A 21,385-nucleotide genomic window follows, 5' to 3' on the forward strand; every position below is an offset into this window, starting at 1 on the left:
TGTGTTTTAACAAAGGAACCTGCAGTTTGATGTGAAGTGACCTTTTGTGGACATGACTCTGACCGCAGACTCGGAGCCAGAGACACTAAAATCGTGAGAACAAACATCTTAGGTGCTTTTTTTTTCAGAACTTGAGTTAATCAGCAGTAGAGTTGTTCAAAATAGCTCATAAAGCTCCCATGACAAATTGTTTTTCATAAATGTTCAGTATACTTGTATGTGAAACAGGAGGCTTGTTAATGTGAACCTACAAAGAATCATAACATTATTGCAGGTCATCTGAGTATAATAATAGTGTTTTAGTTTCTTTTAGCAGTGTTTTGGTTTCACATTATTTAGTTTAAGTGTTTTGGTTCAGTCTGACAACAAATCTAGTGTTTTTGCCCAGCACCAAACAGCATACAAGCAAAAAGCTAGTATCCAGCTTGTTGACATCGCAGAACACTTAGCAACTTTAGAACCACACATTTACCTGAAGAGACATCAGAGGCCTGTCCTACAAAGCAGGTTCAACATACCCTGAATATGTTTTTGTTATCTGGCTTCACTAAACCTAACAACCACAGACACGCTAAGCCGTCACGGTCACAAAGCTAGTTATAAACCCAGCAAGTCAACCCAGTTTCTGAATCTAGCCATGATTGTGTTCACATTAAAGGGATGGTTTTGGCAGCAGATGACCAATCACAAGTGTCGACAGATCTAGAGCTGCATGTTTCTCTCAGGAAGAACAAACAATGATCCTAAGCCAAAATGAGAAGTTCTAAATATAATACAGGCTAAAAGCAACAAAGCGGTTGCAGCCAAAGTCAGGAAGGAAAGCTGGCAACAACTGCAGACTGTGTGAATGCATAATTTATATGCTTATCAATATCACTGTCCCTTTATGTGTATGTTGCTTAGATGTAGGTTTTCTTATTCAGTTTTATATCATCATGCGTCACTTGATCGTATGATGAAATTACAGATGTGTTTCCTTTCTGGTACTCACACACGTTAGAAAGTTTTAGTTTTATTCCTTTCCGCTGCATGTTAAAGGGTTTCAGGAACAAATATGAAAACATCATTCAAACAAATGAATAGACTTACTGCAAATCCTATAAGGTCACCAAGTGCAAGGCTTCAGGGTTTTAATCAGTGTCTGTTTTAAGATTATATCACTCTACAGAGACAGCTAGAACAATGAAATTTGGTTTTGAAATCCCTTGAAAGATGAATATGTCCCTCTATATATCTGCACCCAGAGCTCTGTGGGTATCTTCCAGTAATGTTGATGCTATTTTCCTAGAGAACTGATTAGTGGTAGGTGGTTTTGAATATGTGTTGATCTGTTATCTTAAACACAGCTTGCTCCGGAGCACGTACGATGTTTGCCGGAAGTTACCGTGGAGACGTACCCCAGTAAGAAGTGAACCAACATCGTAGTACTAAAAATTCAGAGTTATACTTGAGGGTACCTCACTATCCTCGAATCTTGCATCATAGTACAGGCCTGTAAGCTCATAGGAGATTTCTCAGGTAGCTCTCAAACATACAGTGACCTACTTACATCTACCAGCAAGATGTGCCTTTCACCCACATGTTTTCTGCAGCAGCTTGACATGAATGACGTGTTATTGTCTCACTCTTTCTGTTGGGGTTTGGACAGGTTGAGCTGGAGCTGTGTTATTTAGATGCTTTGGGGTCACTCCACATCACAAGAAGTCAAAAGGATCCTCACAGGATTGAACCTGGCAACCTACAATCTACAGAGACAGTGCTCAGACCTCAAAATGTACTCTGTGGTTAAAACCCCAACCTCCACCAGCTATTTTTAGAAGGAAGAATTCACAAAATTATGCGTCTTTGGACTTACATTCATAGTGGAGTCTCAGTTTTTTCCAGGAAGATTAACTGAGGGAATTCACTTGAGGATAATAAAATCTATTTGTGTATATCTCACTTCCTGCGTTCATAGCGCCTTTTAGCAGAACATTTGGAGCAGTATTCAAAAAATGTATGTTTGAACGAGGTTCCTTTATGAGGTTCAAACCCTCCAGAAATTGGCCTGAACCCCAGTTTTGGCCCCAAAGCTGTGCTTAAGAAATTGTAGCTTAAGGAAACTGGAAAAAAATATTAATAGCACAAGACATAACACAAGCAGTAAAATAGCAGGGGCAGTTATCAGAGTTAACTGTCATGTCTAGCAGAGTCGGCGTAGAGTTGGTGAATGTTTCCCAAGGGAACTTGTTGCTTGTTCCTCCAATGAGATGTAGAGATTTGTCAGCACAATCGCTGAGACACTCTGCAAGACGTCTGCTGATTTCTAACTCTAAACACTGTCTGTCCTAATCTCCGGCCTATTTTTAGATTACTCGTGAAGTTACATAAGAGTTCCGTATTAACAAAGGCAGGGGGTCGTGAGAGAGGATTGGTGGGGTCGGAGGGGGCGGAGATGGGGCACCTTTAATGGTTAGCAGTGGCGACGGCTTTAGAGGGCTCTGTTTGGAGATAAAGAAGCTGAAAAGACAAAAGGACCAATGAAACATAGCAGCTCCTACTGTGTGGGACCATGTCACCCTGACCCAACATATAAATCACTACTGCGGTAATGAGAACTCAGCTGGAAATGATCAAAAACAGAGACTATAAATGGCAGAGGATTTACTGATGATCCCTGAGTCACCTCCTCTGATTATATGGTCTAAACTGAAGATTTCTTTGGGGGCAGTGTTCCTTCACTGGTCCACCACTTTGATCCAGACTGAACTATATAAATCAATATTGATGTTTACCAGAAAATATGTCCCTCTAACGCTAACTTTGGTGGATAGATTTCCTTGAAATTTGGAGCACTTATTCATAGTTCCCACATAGGATAATACATACTAGTGACTATTGGAATCTGACTGTTCATCAACAGCTACCATGATGTTGACTGTTGTGATCATGGCGTTATGTCGAAGCATCTATTGAATTGATTATAATGACATTCAATACACAAATTAATGTTTCCCACAGTACAACATTTGAACAGAACTGGTGGTCTGTGTAGTGCTTTTGCTGTTCCTTTGAAAATTAGTTAAATGAGATTTCAGACTTTCATTATCCTTTCTGTTCCAGGTTCTCCACCAATCTAAGAGTGTCCCTTGGTTAAATTTTTAACTTCACGTTTAGTTTGTTGCTTCAGACTTTTGATTTTTTGTAAAAAGTTAAAAAAAAAATCACTCATCTAGTTTTCCACCTCTGTATTTTGTGCTTTCTTTGGACTGTACCATTAGCTTCTGGGGGAATCAACAGCCAGCCACAGGCCCAGTTGTAGGACCATATGTGTTATAGCACGTCTGAACATTCAATAATTTATCAGCTACACTATGTGTTTGGGTTATGTATAAAATGCTAGATCCATATACTGTGGAGAACATTATTATATAATTTTCTTCTTACTTTCATAGCCATTCATTTGTCTATATATTAGCCTATAGGCAACATTTGAGGATTTGCATCATTACAGATACACTGCACACACTGAAACACAATCTCTGGGTCAGTCACGGAGGTGGTGGAGGTCAGACACACTCAGAGAGGTGTTTGAAGACTGCTACTGTATGTTTAATATCAACAACAACAGCAATAATACGTTGGCCTGTTGCTCCAGCCTATGAATAATGTTCACATTTGTTTCCAAACCCTCCCCAAATAAAGTCGGCGATGAATTATTGCATGGTCGGAGGCGCTGTATAATACATAATTCGACTGCACTACTGGATCAATCGTTGGCTGTCTCCCCCGGGCAGTAATGGTACTGTACAGAAATAACAATATTGTTACTTTTATTTTGTACAAAACTCTAATTCTGAAGCAACAACTAAACCTGAACAATTACAAATTCTATTCAAGAATTAGCTGGAAAAAATGGATAATGAAACCATTTTAAATTTGGTTCCTTTTTATGGTGCAAATTAAACTTAAAAGTGTAAAGCCTTACACAAAGCATTTGGAGATCCCTAACTCATCCACTATAATTAGTATTTTGCTTTGGAACAAATTCCTGCTGAACTAACGACCATAATACTAGTGTTAGCCGTGTTCTACTTTGTGTTTTGTGTTAAGTTGCAAATGCTAGCAGGATAATCAAAGACAGTGAACATGGTAAGCATGTTAAGATTTAGCTCACATCACCACTTACATGTCTGTAGACTCTTGTTTTCAGCAGCCAACTTATGGAGACCCATCACGATAGGAGGACCAGGTTTCTTCAGAATCATATTACCAATCTCAGAAAAGCCGTAATGTAAATTGTAAATGACATTGTATTCAAATCTGCATGAACATCATATTTTTAAGTGGTTGAATAGTGTTAGAGGAGATAATGATGAGTGCTATTGTTGCAATCATTTAAAGAGAGCTCTACCAGCATTATGCAGAAATGACTCGAGCAGAAAAAAAATCAAGAATTATGAGGCGCTGGAGTGTTTGGATGTCAGGCATGGCATCTGGATCACCAGAGGCTCTGTCAGCCATATTGCATCACGAGATAAAACTTGGTTTAGCTGGTCCCTCTGGCTGTGCCACAAGGCCTCTCTCCGTATCACAGCAGGGTTGAAGTAAGAGTTTAAAGAGAAAAATATCCTGGTTTGGAAGTGCGGTAGGAAAAGGCTGGTTTTCTTCTGGAAAATGTCCACAGGGTGACACACTACTTTACAAGGGTCTTTTGAGAATGTCGTAATAGTTCTCACTCCCATCTCTTTTTTTTTTTTGTACGTTTTTGCCGGGAGACCAGGAAAGCTTGAATGCTTGTTCTCCTGCTTCACATTTTGTGTCTCTCTGCAGGGCTTTTCTATCAAAGAAAATTACAAGCCGACAAGTAGAGTAAACAAACTTAAGTGTTGCATAAGGTCTCCCTTCAATTTAACTGCTGCCTGTTCACTTGTACTTCAGTCTTTTCTAAAGGGCGTGTGGTAGATGAATTGAGCTGTTGAATTCCTAGAGTGGAGGCTCACAGGTCTTGTACATGAGGAGCAGCGGGGGACAGCTGCTGCCATGACAATATCAATTTTCTATCTGAGCATTTCTTTAAGCGACAGACTCACCCTGAACCATGTTTTTTTGTAATATTTCAGTAAAAACCGCAATAAACTGTTGAATTTCAACTGATAATTGCACAACAACCAACGCATTTAAACTAGAATACTCTATAAAGTAAGTTTTTCCACACATACCCTTGTCTGTGTGTCCTGCAGGTGTTTGAGAAGTTGAAGGACCACATGCTGATTCCTGTGTCCAACCTGGAGAAGGTCAAGGTGGACGGAGGCCTCACATGCTGCTCCATGCTCATCAACAAGAAGGCTAACAACTGAGCGCGCTCACTAGGGGTCTCTCAGTGCATGGTAACCAAGCGGAGCCTGTATCTGATCACCACAGATCCTAAAGGTTTAACAAAGCGCTCCTGGTACTTAGAGGAGGAATAATCTAGCTTAAAGCCACTGAGGTTCAGCGAATATATCAAATGAAAGGAATCATGTAGTCTCACTTTTCACTACAATACAATCATTAAAGGTCTTAAAGTGTGTGAATAATTCAACTTTAAAAGAAGACAATAGTTTCTGGTTACCTATGTGTCTGTAAGAATCAAGATATTACATCAAAAACGAGTCTTAATTTGTTCTTGATTTTGATACATTCTGTGATAAACACAAAAGAACAGGTTGCAGGTTTGATCAAATCCCTTGTTATTTCAGTACCTGCTTCTTTGCTCGTCTATAAATTGCTCTGATTAATAACAGATTTGTCCGATGATTGAAGATCTGAAAATGAGTAGACCTTGTGCCGTGTTGAGTCCCCACATAACTGAACCTGCAGAACGCCTACCGCTCATGTGTAGACCAATCCTTCACTACTTTCCAGTGATTCCAACCCTTAAAGAGAACCACACAGATCAGAACCAACTAAACTAGATGGATCTAAATGATAAACTAGATTTTGATGCCATTGTAAACTAGTCTTACCAACACCACACTTCTATTTTCCAAATTACGTAGCTAATACCGACATCTACAGTGAATATAAAAAAGTATACGGTTGGTTTCAAACTGTTTACAAGCAGCATTTTAACTGTGATTCGATTTTTCTGTGTGTGCTTGTGTTTGCAGTTGAGACATTTGTGACTCATTTTTCAAGAACTGTATTTTGGCTTACAATGAAGTCCTGCTGCCGCTTTTATATAGAACCTGAATGTCACTGTTGCTCTGTAGCATTTAACTTTCACTTGTGTGTTAAATTGCTGCTTTTTCTTTGCAGTTGGTGCTAAAACAGAATTCAAACTCACCCACACACCACTGTGTATTTACTGAAAGAATAGTGGCTATTTTGATTTGTCGATCTGAAAATACAGTTCTTGAAAAGCTTTCTGGAGACGTGAGCTTTTGGTATGATGATTTTCTTTGTGTGATTTGTTATGATTTTGTGATTGATATTGAAAGTTCTGCCACTGAGACCTGAGACACTGTTCATTTTTTGACTATTGCTTACTAATCATTGCCCTTTTTCATACAGTAACGCAGCTGTTTTTTTAAACTTGTTTAAATGTACTCATCCTTACTATCTGCTACCAGCTAAAAAAGCTAACAGTAACTGACAAGTGATGGTAAAAGGACCATCGGTGGTTTCTGCGGTTTCATATCCCTTCCAGTAAGCCTCCGTTAGATTCATATGAAGATGCAAACTTAAGCAAAAATAAAAGGGGAATGACTGATACTTATTTAAAAAATGACTTGATACCTTTTGCCAACCCTGTTCACGTAGGAAATGTATGTTTTCATTATCATAAAATGAACCAAGCTTTCATTTACTCCAACATAGCACCTCTGTTACTTTAAATATACAAGACTTCTGTGGAAAATCAATGACTTAATTCCTGCTGAATGATTCTGAAGACACTGTAGTTTTTCTCACACCACTGGATTCTGCCTGTGTTGTTGATTACACTGTTTTTTTCCCCTCCCTCTCGGGCAGTTTGTACCCCAGTACTGACTTAGAGCATGCTGTGAAACTGATGTCTGTTCCACAAAATCCAATAGCACCGAATGTGACTGCAGAGGGTTTGAACTCAGCAGGCAGAACAAGCCAACAGCCCCTCTTTAATGTGTTTCCATGCGTGTTCCAGTAGCAGTTGGAAGGATGTCGACCTGTTTTAGTGGCCTTATGTATATGTTGTTGCTTGATTCATGTTGGAGGCCTGTAAACACGACAACACAGTGTATGTAAACAGGTATAGTGTACTACTCCCTTTCACTGTACTTGTTAAAGCCCATCGCAGCTAAAACCATGTTGTTTCTCAGTGTGATTGTAAGTGAAAGTTGAGGATATGACATCAGGAGGTGATTCAGCCTCTCTCCGTAGACGTTTGCGTATGGGCAAGTGGGCAGTGATGAAACATGGAAAGAATTCATGTTGGGAGGAGAGGCTTGTACGCCAGTAAACAGCGACCCTTTAAAAGTTTCTCTGTCTTTCTCTTGACGGTCTCACTCTCTGCACTTGCCTTCTCCCACCCTCTGCTATTGCCTCATAGACGATTCTGGGCTAATTTATGGCCATGATATCATACAGTCTGGCGGACACTGTGGATGTGATGGCCTGCCGTTAAAGTGTGACAGCAATATATTTAACAGAAGGCGGCTGGCTGAAAGCGGGATGATAACATACAGTAGTTGCAGAGCCAGTTCTGATTCTCACGCTGGAAATCCAGAAGGCAGAACGAGGCAGGACCAGTCATACGCTGTCTAATTAGCACCACTGTCAACTGTTTTAGAACAAGTAATGCCAATTTATCTTGATCTGTCATCCCCTCTCGCAGCGTTACCCATCAGCCTTTCATTGGTTGTACATCTCTTAGACACCATAACAATCATCAAACAATCTGAATGTTCCTCTAAACACTTTTTTCATGATGTTGTGATTGTCCATCTCAGGTCTCTTGGTTTCATACGAGTAACAATTATTTGAATGATCTTAAACTGAGCCTTTCTTTGTGTAATAAATTAACATCTAGCATTTATCTGTGTTGTGGATTTTTGTTTTCTGTCATGACTGTTATTAATGTTTACTTCATGCTATGTTTAGCAGCTCCTGACCATACATTTACTCATGTTACCTTTACTGACGAGGTTGGTATCGATCATGAGGTTTCAGTGTGTGAGAATGTGAAAAAATATTAACCTGAATCTGGAGCTAAATCTAAATATCTGCCTATTTTCAGTCATGTAGAGTCTCTAGTGTTGTCTCTGATGGACTCAAAATGACAACACACCTCTGCCTGTTGATCTCTGCTACCACCTAGTGAAAGGAACAGTGTAAGACCCAGAAACGAGAGGTGTTAAAACCATGTTATGTAGCATCAGTACATCTGATGCTTGGTTGAAAGCAAGCGTTCACCCTGTTGACTTGTACACATAGTGTTTTTCATATGCTCGAGGACACATCATCAAAAATATGGGTTTAGATATCGAGGGTTTTAAACGTAACACACCTAAAGAAGCAATCCTGTCAACTTGCACTGGAACTACACAGATCCATACATTCTAGAGGAAGCAAATGTGTACATCTAAGCCATTTCAGGCATGAAGAGATTATTTTCATGCGAAAAAACTTCCAAATATGGCATACAGAGATGTAAAATACCTCAGGTGTTATGCTTTCATGACTACCAAGCAAAGTCTAAAAGGTTCAATGACTTCACAGAAAATGGAAGCTTTTTGATATTTATTGTCAAAAATACAAACTCTGACATTATAATGGCATGCATGATAAACAAAACACTGGTTACAGATGTTATTTGGAAGGAGGAAAGCATCAGGAGTAAGCATTTTGGTTACACCCTACATCCATTTCAATATTCTCATCTCAGATTCTTGTAAAATATATAATGTTCCTCAAAGATATGTACAATATAAAAGAGTATACAACAATAACAATGGCAAAACCTGCAGCTCACTTTGAAAATAAAACTAAATTAATTGATGTAAAATTCATGAGAAAGTTACATTTATATACAACTTAAGAGAATGTACAAACTAGCGCTCGTGTCATAGTAATAATCCCAAATACCTTCTTTTTTAATTTATTATCCAGGATACAGAAACCATCTGCATTGCATACTGGCGTGGCTCTCTTCAATATTGTATTCAGTATTTTGTAAAACCCAAAAACATGCTGGCAAAAGAATTCTGAACAATATAGAAATGTGCCTGCTGAGGAACAGACACTCTGCTTCCAAAGCAGTTGCATCTGTGATCACGTAGGTGAATGTTGGACAGAATCAGAAATTTACTTTTTATTGGTAACACTATACAACACAGAGCTGTAGTCTGACGAAGTGCGTTGCGAATTACTGTTCCAGAAAGCAGATAAAAAGGACTGTTGATCACTTGTCAGCAATGTAGTTAAGGAAGCCCAATATGCAGTTTTAAAGATTAAATATCGAATTCCAGTACGCCTGAATATCTTGAACAGCACTCAAACCTACAGTCTGAAGATTGCTGAAGATTTTCAGGAGTCACCAAGGATGAGAGACTATACAGCTAATATACAGTGAATACATGATAACACTCCTTTGCTTAAGCTAAAAGGTTTGTTAAACGTCAATCATTTTATTCCTTCTGATGTCTTTTTTTTTTTTTTTTTTAACAGCTGATTTAAATGTGTTGAAATTTGCATCAATTGACAGTAAGTCTGTAGGTTAATATGAAGGTGCGTCGCGTTCATTAAATCTGCACCACTGGAAGCAAAGCACACCTGCACCACTGTACATTTAGCTGGAGGGGAAGTTAGTATAGAGGTTTCCTGGAGCCCTAACAGCTTTGACCTTGCAGCTAAATGTGTCTGCAGGCTCAGCCAGAGGCAGGTAGGACTCGTTCAGAAAGTCAGAGCATGAGCACAGTGGGACACAGACTGAACCCTCAGTGCAGGAACAGCGGTGTGTTTGGAGGAGCTCATCTCCTACCTCCGGGTCTCCTTTAACCTGATCATAAATGTAACTGTTTCTCTGAGGGCAAAGAATGGCACTTTCTTTATTCAGGGTCACATAGTCCGGAAAGACTTCAGCTCTGGGGTTCCCGTCCACCTGCTCAGGTGACAGCAGCTCCCTGGATTCTTCTGTTGGCTTCCCCAATCCTGAAACCTCATCTTCAGACATGATCTCCACCACAGATGAAGTGGTCTCTTCAGGCCACTGTTTGGCTGTGACTGGAGGATCCTGTAGTGTGATATTTTAAATACCAACATATTTAAAACTGACTTGAACTGCGTATCAATCTCAGTTTATTAATTCCCTTATTACTACTAAAATTCATCTTTGCTAGATCAAAAGACTACATCTACATCAATTTTATAGCATTTGTACAATTGATGTACATTTTTTTTCCTCTGGAAAAACACTTTAATCACAGTAAGTGATGTAAGTAATTACATGCAATATGACTGTGCACCATAGCATCAATATGCTAAATTGCATGGTTGAATAATTTACCCATTTCTGCCTGTTGATCTCCATCAGATAGCCTTGCAGGACTTTTTCAAGGTTGGGAACTGGCGGCCAAAAATACTGCTTGAGCTTACTATAAAAAATATACATGCACAAAATATTAGAGATTAAAACATGTAGATTAAGGCACTGAATTAATTGTTAAAACTTTTTGGCTACTAAATAGTAATTTTTTAAAAAGGATTTTAAGGAAATAGGATGTCAGAAAACTGAAAAACAATGCTGTAGTGATCGCACCAAACCAATGCATAACCATTTTTAAAAGAATAGGGCAAATAGTGTATTTTTATTTTATTTTTTTTACATTTTTGTCTCAATTTCATGTGGATCATTACAATCTAAATGAGATGGAGAACAAATTACCTGAGGTATGTGGAAAGCAAGGAGATGAAGATGACTGCAGTTACCAGCATGGAGGTAGGAATACACAACATGAGCAGCAGGTCTGAAAAGGTTAGTTGTACAGCATTAGCATTTGAATGTCTTCAGAAGTCTGGGGTCACTTAGAAGCATCCTTATTTTTGAAAAAAAAAAGCTTTTTTAAATGGAGATAACATTAAATTAATCAGAAATACAGTCTAGACATTGTTAATGTGGTAAATGAATATTCTAGCTAGAAATGACAAATTTTAAATGGAATATCTACTTAGGGGTTCAGAGGAACATTTCCAGCAACCATCACTCCTGTGTTCTAATGGCATATTGTGTTAGCTAATGGTGTTGAAGGGCTAATTGATGATTTCAAAAGAAAAACCTTGTGCAATTGTTTTAGAACATGAATAAAAGTGAGAGTTTTCACAGAAAACATGAAATTGTCTGAGTGACCCCAAACTTTTGAATGGTAGTGTATATAACTATCTCTATTTTTACACATTAGTTTAATTAGCGTAGCACAGAACATCACATTTGAATGCATTAGGGTTGCATGTTGTACATTTATGACGATCAATTTATACACTTGTTAAAAGAACTACAGAAGTGTTAGAAAAGAGCAGGCCAAGATTAGTCTGTGAAAGAGCAACATTAAAAAAATGTTTGGTTCTGACTCATGGGGATTATTTTGAAAATAAACACATCATAATACAGTGTGTCCAGTCCTCCTGGGAGCTCACCTATATCAGTGGGGGTGTCACCAGTGAGCACATCTGACCAGTCACTCCAGTGGCCTGAGTAAAAGGACCCAGTAGGTTGAGCTCTGACTTTAACGCTGTACTGGCTACCTGCTTGAACCTCTATACATGCATGAGTCTCGAAGTCCTTTATCATCTGGGGACAGAAACATTTGTTTGATATTCAGCGTGAAGATGGTTAAATGATAATCTTCGTGATGATCCTGCGCATTCTTTCAATAACTTTCACAGTTCTCTTGAAATATATCAATGTTCCATTGTTGGATTGTGTTTCGATGCAGTTGTCTGCCATTTCCAAAATACTACTGCATCATGTCATCTTGCAGTGTTGCAACATGACGGTGTTGAACATTATTAATGGCTCAACTTGCTGATAATCTACTGCAGTTGTAACTGTATGAACATGGAACTGAACATGTCTCACTCTGGCACCATCTGGTGGTAAGATCAAGAACAACATTGTGTCTGCCCACAGTTAATTCAGATTCAGATTCAGAAAACTTTATTTGTTCACAGGGGATGATGAAAAAATAAAATAATTAATACTAAATTCTAAAATATAAAAATATTTAATATTAATTAATACTTGTCTTCAATCAGACATTAATGCCCTCATCATAAAATCTACAAATAGTATACAATAATTCAACAAATAGAATTTTAAGTCCACAAAAAATAGCAATGAAATCTGACAGGTATTAAGTAACACAGAAATAGTTTCACAAATATGGAAAACAAGCTTTTTTTCTTTTTTTTAACAGTCAATACAAATCACTATCAACTGAAAACAATACTTTCTGACATAACTCCAGGATGCCAATTAAAAAGAAAAACATAACATACTGAAAACAGTATACAACTGCACATCCACTGTGTATGACATCTTACCTTCCATCCTCCAGCACCGTTAATCCTGTAGTCGACTTCATACTGCAGGTGAGTGGACAGAGATGGAAGAGGAGCATCCCACTCCAAACACAGCTTGTCTTTGTTCAGCGCTCCTCTCAGAGGATCTGGTGCGGATGTTTTCACTGTAAACAAAGCGATGTATCAGAAGATAAAGCCACGGAACATTCTGTTAGGTTTAATCAGTAAAGCTGGAGCTCTGTAATCGGGCTACTGGGTCTCAACAACTACAGTAACTGAAATATATAGTCTACACAAGGTCCGTATGCAAGCTGAAGAACAAAGCAGCGTCTTCTATCTTCTTACTTTAAACTTGTTTGGAAAAGATACTGAGTTGACCTAAGTATGTGCCATGTTCACAGCTCACTGGAGAATTTTATTGGAGACAGAAGTGTAAACAATATGGACTTAAACAGGTGTAATTTCATCACATGTAGTTGGTTTAGATATGGTCCAAACGATTCGTAATGTGGAGTTTTCTGTATATTATCCTCCAGGGTACAATGGAAACTGAAGAATAAAACAGGCATTTAAGTTTTAAAAACAGACATAAGATGTGAAAGGAACAAAGAAAAGACAACAAAATCTCTCACCTGAGTTCTTTAAAGTGAACTCCTCAGAATAAAAGGTTCTGCTGGTCAGAGATGAACTGCTGTTGAGTTGGACTCTGACTTTTCTGGACTCAACTCCGGAGAAAGAACACAGGTCAGCAAAGTTCCCATCAGCCTGACACTCAGTCCACTCCGACCAGTTTAAAGGTTCACTGCAATGGTTTGTAATATCATCACATTACACAAATATAAGATCCCAATAATGTTTGCTGTTTTAGTAAGCATTACAGTGTGGAATGAAAGAAAGAAGAAGTGATGAGCAGAAAGGAGATGACTACCATAACAGTTTACTGCTCACAATGATTCTGTGTGTCAAGTGTTTAATGGGAATGGTGTAATTTAAAAACTAGATGCTCTATTAAACTATATAAAACATGCTGTTATGTTAGCATAGGTCAGGTTTCTGTCCTTTATCCATCAGGTCACACAGATCTGGGGTTTTCACCAGCAGATCTTTTCTCCTCTGAAAGATGCTGTGACATTTACAGCACAGTTGCCTGCAAAAATTTGGGATTTTAAGAAAAATGAAAACCCCACATGACTGCAAAGGATCTGCAGGAAGATTTCACTGACCCAGCAGTGGTGGTGCAGCTTTTCAAGGCCACTGAATACAAATGTCACATAGTCAAGAAAATGAGACTGACAGGACAGTGATTCAGGTATACCTCAAAATATATCATGAAAGACTTTAGGAAACACAAGCTGAAGCTTTTAGGAATAGCCCTCACAGTCTCCTGATTTGAATGCTATTGAAATCTGTAGGTAGATCTCAAACATGCTGTGTGTGCAGCATGTTCTCAAAACATCTCACAACTTGAAGGGAACTTGCTGCAGGGGTTCTTCTTTCTTCTCTTGTAAACTTTTGAATCTAATTGTACATGTCTCCTTTGCACTTTGTTGCATTTCACTTCTATCAGTATGACTTTTCTAGCTCAGACACGCATGTGAAACATGTTTAAGTAAATAGAAACACAGCTAAACAAAGATTTGACAACTGTATTAAATCTGTAATGAAACGCTGTGTGTGTTTTGTGTTACCTGAGACCTGTTTTGAAGAAAAGTTGGTACTCATTCTCTGCACCGTATCTGCTCGCATTCCACTGACAGGTGACTTTATGCAGGTCAGAGGTGTAACACATTAGTGAAATGTCATCTGAAAAGAGAGAAAAAAACATGGAATCACTAAAGAGTTGCATTTGAAGGTTCTTCATCCACAAGTCATTCACTCAGTCGGTGTGTTAGACTCACCTGCACTTTGGGGAACCACAGTTCGTACCAGGTGAGACCAGCTGCTCCAGTGTCCTCTATCTGAATTCATGGCATATTTGACAGCGATCTGGACCTCAACCTCTTCACCTGCTACCAGAAAGTTCAGTATGTCGCCCTTCTTCACCTATAGAACCACAAACAACATTGATTTTCGTGTAGCATTTTTACCTACTGTGATTATGATGAAAGTCTTCAGGTGAAGTTATGTTAGAATAAGGCTCAATGAACAAAAATCAGAAATTATAGGCTACAAAGTGGCTGAACAGCAGCCTTTTCAGCTACCAAGCTGTGGCTACAATTGAGAGTTAAGAATTAAACTTTGTGGAACCTGTTTCAAATATTTCATACATGATGTTTTTTATTGAGATTTTTCAGTTTCATCCCTCCCTGAGCTGGTTAGAATGATGGCACAACTTACATGGGCAAACCGGTACTTAGTTTGTATACAAATGCTTTCATGCTTATTCACAGTATGTGTGAACAAAGCAGTTTAAGAAAAAAACATTTAATAGATTTATGTGGGAGTTGTATGTACCTCTTTTGTCTTCTGTCCAAGATGCCTGGAGGAGTATCGAATCCTGTACACTTCATATGTATCCCAGTATTTTAAGCTGTTTGTGCGCCATGAAACCTGTAGCTGTCCCACTTGGCCGTTTGGGTGTAAAGTCACATTAAAGGGGGGATCAAGAAGAACTACAGAAAATCAAAAAGAAATGGGGGCGACATATTACAAAAGGAAGAACACTTTAAATGATGAATTCACTGATTCATTGGTGCCTTTTGGCCTTCAGATTCTTTAAAGCAGGATGCAAGAGAGAGATGCAAGGATGCAAACATTATATTCATGAAGTGGACAGTCCTTGTATACTGCAGTCTATTTATAACCCATGGAAGACAGTATCTGTTAGTGTGAGAATGTCTGAGAATGTAAAACATACACTAATCAGCCACAACATTGAAGCCATCTGTCTAATATTATGTAGGTTTCCCTTGCGCCACCAAAACAGCTCAAACCCAACAGAACATGGACATCTGTGGTGTCCTGTGGTGTTGGGTGCTGCTTTGGGTTCTGTGGGTAGCAGGGTGGGGCCTCCAGTGATCAGGCTTGTTGCTGGGCATCATGCCAGATGTTTGATGTAATGATTGGATGGGGATCTGGTTCATTTGGAGGCCTGGTCAACACTTAGTGCTCTTGGTCATGTTCCTCGAGCCATTCCTGGGTAGATGTTGGTGCATGGGGGGTAACAAGTTAATGTTAATGTTTTTCACTTCACCTGTTGTGGTTTTAATGTTGTGGCTGTTTGGTGTAGTTCTGCAATGGCTTAAAAAACTGAAACATCTCTCTTTTTGCAGAAGGTCAGAGAGGACTGTATGCTTGAAATAAAACTTGTAGCTAGTTTGTGAAAGGATACAGGCACAAAAAATTTTACTTTTTCAGGCTAGACTAAAGCATAAAATATTGCACCCCATTTCTTTTGCTAAATAATACACTTTGGCAAAATAGGTCAAGTCAACAGGCTTTTCACAAGAGTAGAAAAGTTTGCAGAAAGGCTTCAAACTTCATTAATTACTCAACTTATACTCATTTGAAGACATAGGAAACAAGACAGCCAGGGTCACTAACACAGAGGAGAGCGTTTAGCCAGCAGCTAGAAAAGGATGGATGGATGGACTTTCAGATGACTTACAGGAAAAGGTAAAGATCATAAAGAGATTAAAGCTGGAAGTCACTGTAGCAAAAATTGCTTGGAATGTTTGTGGCTTTGTTTAATTTTCTTCTTTCCAGCAATTACTTTCCATCCCTTTGTTTAATGACGAATTGAACTGAATTGAATTAAATAATGAAAAAACAAATGTCTTACAATGGTCCTCTATGTTGACGGTTCGATTGTAGAGGCTGGTTTTGGTAGCATGTTCCAACACTTTAAGATATATATCCACATATAACATGACATCTGAGTAAGGAAATGAGCAGATGTGGAGGAAGGTTCCTTCTTCTGTTCTCCGGACCGACATATTACAGCTTTTTAAGGGGTTGCTGATAAGAACAAGTAACAGACACAACAGATATTGGGGTACACCTAAAACACTCAGTAATGTATATCATTGTTCATGTAGGTAAATGCAGTTCAAAATGCTATAAAAATGTTGACATATTCTAAGTATTAAAGTGTCAACAAAAATGTTAAAACTGAATTAATCAAAGTGAAATTTAAAAAAAAAATAAAACAAATAATGAGCATAATGCTAAAAATGATTATAGAAATAATCTGATCTATAGGTTCTTCTAGACCTGGAATCTGTAGAATGTGGGGTGGAAAAGGAAATTTGAAAGAGACATTTATAAAACATTAGATCAGTACTAACATGCCAAAAGTATTAAAAATGTTTAAACAGTGTGATTCAGTTCATTCTGACATAGAGTACTATTTAGTGTAACGCACTCTTCGAATGTGTAGAACAAATCATAAATCCCATCGTCTGCAGTCTCAAAGAAGCAGGTGAAATCCTCTGCTCTCTGAGTGAAACACTTTGGATTCTCCTCATCCTTCAACAGCAACAAATCTAATTCAGAAATGACAAACAGAATATGTGAGAAAAGCGGGTATAACTGGTATTTTTAAGGTGATAAAATAGAAAAATGATATCAGGAAGATATAATGTGACAGTGAGTCTTAGAAGATTTTTGTGTTGTGCAAAAAAAAATGGCGTAAAATGTAATGGACAAAGTATCCATCCATAAGCTATACACCGCTTAATCCTTATTAGGGTCACCAGTTAACCTCAGCATGCTTTTGGACTGTGGTAGAAAGCCGCAGTATCCAGAAAAAACCCACACATGCGCAGGGAGAACATGCAAACCCCATGCAGAAAGATCCTGGGAAGGCTGGGACCTGAACAGGGGATCTTCTAGCTGCAAGGCGAAAGTGCTAACCACCAAGCCACTGTGCAGTCCTGACAAAGTAGCTTTTTCCCAAATGGTAAAACGTATGTATTATTCTATTAGAAGTTAGTATAAAATGATAAAAATTCTCCTAATTGGACTGAATTTTATACAAACTGTAAAATAAACTATTCCAAAGTCTTACCTTCCTTTGACAGGTGACTGGCAATTCCATTATTGCAATGTATTCCAGGCACAAAGCCAACTTGTATCCACAAGAAAATAAGGAATATCTCCAACTCACAGCTCCTATCCATGGTCAGTGAAAGTACAGTGTATTCTAAACCATCATGGCACCTAAACTAACGCAGCATGTGTACGTACATTGTGTGCTGTCGGCTGTGCATGTTTACAGTGGGCATGGCTGGATATCAGGGGTGAGCAGCAGTGAGGGGTTGGCCCACTGTGACTGCTGCGCTTAAAACAGGAAGAAAGCTTTGTGTACAGTGGAAGCTGGCACCAAATATGGCAGTTTGGGAGGACTGATTGAACATAAATTTAAAATTTCCGTATTTGTATTTAACAAGTAGGCACAATACGAATGGCTGCTGGAGATGAAAACTGTCCCATGAAAGTTTCAAATCACCTTCTGTCTGGGTTTGCAGCTCCTTCACATTGCTAAATTAAATTTCTCAATTTTAGAGAAGATTTGGTGAATCAGAATACGTACTAATGGAGATTTTATCAGCTCATGGTAGACTTCAGGAAATTTTGGATTGAAGAAGACTCAGTAGAAATGATTTTGTAGGGCTTGACAACCTTCAGATGTGTTGGTGTCTACGCTCATCAGAGCCTCCATGCTGCCTCCCTGCTGACGCACATACAAGAGCTAATGCCTTGTGAGAAAACTGAAAAAGTTAACTTACCCCAGCAGCTTGTGCTGATTAACCACATCCTGATCTACTGCACAGCAGCATAATACAACAGCATGGCTTTGTGCTTCAAAAAGATTTCAACTATAATATTCATGATAATTGTCATCCTCCAGCTAACTTGGTTTTTATAGAAACTCGGGTCTTGCTAATGAGCTAGTTAGGAACTACTTTGTTAATCCAAGATGAAGCTGATGAAGATAAAATGAACTGTGCACCCCTGAAATCTTTAAGACTGTGCTAATGATTGGCTGTTATTGAGAGCATTTTTGGACCTGCATAGCTATTTCAAATTGATGGATCTTAACTTCACTGTGTTATATTAAATTAAAACCTACCTCATGAAACATAACAGCCATAGTCATGTTGATACGTTTTATCGAAACTGAAAATGGCAACAGGAACTGTGGGGTTCATAATGTAGCCATTTGTAATTATTACAGCCATCAAAAGAGAGCCTGGCCCATTTAATGGGTTGGCAGATATTGTTGGTTGATACTGGCCAATCACAGATAAGTCAACAAAACTAAATTCTACTAAAATGCTCAAAATTTCTTATTTTTTTTTATTTTAATAAGAAAAAAAACTTTTTTTTATGGAACCAAAATTGAGTCATTAAAAACTCAATTTTAAGTTTTTTATGACTTTTTTTAAGGATTGTTTTTTAGTATTATGGCTGTGATTGTACTAAAAGAAACTGCACTTGAAGAGTGCACCTAAGAGTGATTGTTCCTGCAATATTCCAATATACATGCAAATGTATAGGGTGTCCAAAAACTTTTTTCCACCACTGTACATCTATACGTAGAGAGAGAGAGAGAGAATATCAGATAATACATATTGATATCTATATTTTTTCTCCCATACTGACCAGTCCAAAAATCCAGTATCAGATAGGTTCCATATCAAATACTGTCATCATGAGAAAAATCCTCATAGCTATTTTTTATTTTTAATTATTAATTCAACAGTTACATTTGTCATGATTCTTGCTCTAGTCCCTGCCCTTCTTTCTCCTTCTTTCTCTTTTCTTCCTTCTCCCTTCTGTCTCCCTCCTTTTTTCCTGTCATCTGTCTCTCCCTATTCTTACTCTCTCTCTCTCCTTGTCTTGTATCTCTGGCTCCCTCTGTCTCTCCTGTGTCTCTCCTTCCTGAATGTTCCACCTGCCTACAGTCTGATTGCAGCAATGTGAATCAGGTGTCATAATTAGCTCACTCCAGTCACCTGTTTACAATTCCACCTCTCAGTATTTAAGTCAGTTCTGTCATTTACTCCCTGTCGGATCATAGACTCGCATCTCCACATGGACTCTGTTTCTCCCCCTCCTGGATTTCTCCCACATGGACTCAGTTCTCCTTCCGGATTCTCACCTGCCCTGTTTCAGTCTCCAGCCTGCCATAGCCCCACCTGGACTTTTGTCACCCTCATTCCCGGATAACTGTCGGTCCCCTCTGTCTTCAGCTTTCTGTCTGCCTACCTTGCCCTGTTAGTTCTGTGTCCCCCCCCTCCTGGTTTTTGTAAGTACATTGTTGTGTTGTTTGGTTCAGTTTATTCCTGTTTGGTTTTGTGGTTTTTGTAGGTTTACTAGTGTAGTATCTTTTAGTGTTAGTTTTGGTTTAGTTTATCTCCTGGTTTGTTTTCCCCTTTCTGTATTGGGTTAGTTATTTGACTGAATAAATCTTTTTCCATTATTCACCTGTCTGCCAGTTTTCTGTGTGCCTGCGCTTGGGTTCTCCTGCTCCCTCTGTAACAACATTAGCAATTATGATTTCAATTAGCAATCATAATCGCTAATGGAAAGCCATAGTCTTCACATTCAGAGCAGTTTGGAGTATTGCTACCATAACCTCAGTCACTGAAACAGCAGGTCTTTTGTTACTATTATGGTCTTGTGACCAACCAACTCCTCTTTTAAGTTCTGTTGGTGATCTGGGAATTGATGGGTTCTGATTGATTTGAGACTATTTTGTAACACTGCAAGGGCTTGTGTTTGCAGATTCTGATGTTGTGACAGCAAGGCACCTTATAACCTCTATTCCCTATGTGAACCACATAGGATACTCTTTTCCTGTCTTGAGACTGGACAAACCATGACACTTCAAGTGCAAGAAACTGCCTGTCTTGGTGGAAACTTACTCACATTAATTCAGGTAGTTCTCCTGAGTGTCATCATTGAACTCTGGTATGACTGTTCCAGAGAAAACTTTGGCATAACACACAGTTTCAGTTTTAAGATTTCCCAAATCTACCATTCTCCCTGATATGTCAAACAGAGGAAGATCTAAAACCCATCCAAAAGATATGGATGTAGAACAGTCTCAATGTACAAAAAATTTTATCACTTGTAAAAAAAAAAAAAAAAAAAAAAAAAAAAAGGTTTCTCTAAGTTTTAGGAAGTCATCAAATGTCAGGCTTTAAAAAGCTGCATTTGAGGTGGTTTTACTGCTGTCAAACAAACAGCATTTAAAAGTTCTTAATTAATTTTTGAATTAAGTAATGCTGTCCTTCTGCCTGCATCAACACTGAGGATATAGCCATCTTATTTGACAAAATAAAGCACTGTGAATGGACAAAGTGACCTGGTGCGTGATACTGAGGTTTATTGTGAGTTGCTCATAATACAGTAAATACAGTCTGAGCAAAAAAACTGCAGATTCTGGCTACACAGAAAATCGGATCGTTCTTGTGCTATTAGCACACACTAATAAAGAAACAAGTGAGCATGAACCTTGGTACCAGAAAAACATACTTAGCAATAGATGAGTACAAACCACAGGCTGATATAATCTTTAACAGCAGAAAATTGTACTCAAGATTCATAGAAGTCTCTATGATCTTCTAATTTTAAAAATTCAGGAACTCTTAAAACAATACGCCTAACCTACCAAACAGCAACACATGTCACTACAAACAAGAATGATTCACTGATTGTTGTCAAATTGAAATCAGGTGTAATTTCAGTATGACATGATGAGACTGGACTGACTGTAATACATGAACACATTTGTTGAGTTGCAATTAATATAGAAAGTATGCACATCCGTGTGATGAATTCTTGGAAAAATGTTATGAGATGGTTATTAAATCAACGTTAAAAGTCATTAATACTAGTGTGAAGTTTATCACCAAGTTTA

The 21,385-nt window shown here is 38.4% G+C and overlaps 2 protein-coding genes across 6 annotated transcripts in view; one reads left to right on the forward strand and one right to left on the reverse strand.

Moving 5' to 3' along the window:
• Nucleotides 1-8,035, forward strand: part of ddah1 (dimethylarginine dimethylaminohydrolase 1) — a 95,912-nt gene extending 87,877 nt beyond the window's left edge. For all 4 annotated transcript variants that reach the window (XM_023285257.3, XM_023285255.3, XM_035955085.2 and 1 more), the window contains one exon: nt 5,223-8,035. In XM_023285257.3, the coding sequence (XP_023141025.2) occupies nt 5,223-5,339 (117 nt within the window). In that variant the 3' untranslated portion in view covers nt 5,340-8,035. The remainder of the gene's footprint in view (nt 1-5,222) is intronic.
• Nucleotides 8,036-8,724: 689 nt separating this feature from the next.
• mpl (MPL proto-oncogene, thrombopoietin receptor) lies at nt 8,725-17,740 on the reverse strand. Of its 2 annotated transcripts, XM_023285267.3 has the most exons (12): nt 17,525-17,738; nt 16,880-17,000; nt 16,298-16,473; nt 14,971-15,128; nt 14,415-14,559; nt 14,205-14,319; nt 13,149-13,318; nt 12,538-12,680; nt 11,632-11,785; nt 10,883-10,964; nt 10,505-10,592; nt 8,725-10,231 (listed from the first exon to the last, which is right to left on the reverse strand). In XM_023285267.3, exons 1-12 carry the CDS (start codon nt 17,634-17,636, stop codon nt 9,788-9,790), a joined length of 1,908 nt encoding a protein of 635 aa, XP_023141035.2. In that variant the 5' UTR covers nt 17,637-17,738; the 3' UTR covers nt 8,725-9,787. The 2 variants fall into 2 exon arrangements, with proteins under 2 accessions (XP_023141035.2, XP_054872012.1); XM_055016037.1 differs by lacking the exons at nt 16,298-16,473; nt 16,880-17,000 and having other exon boundaries at nt 17,525-17,740.
• Nucleotides 17,741-21,385: the final 3,645 nt, after the last annotated feature.

The sequence above is a fragment of the Amphiprion ocellaris genome, chromosome 2 (genome assembly GCF_022539595.1).
Source record: "Amphiprion ocellaris isolate individual 3 ecotype Okinawa chromosome 2, ASM2253959v1, whole genome shotgun sequence".
In the NCBI taxonomy this organism is placed as follows: domain Eukaryota; kingdom Metazoa; phylum Chordata; class Actinopteri; family Pomacentridae; genus Amphiprion; species Amphiprion ocellaris.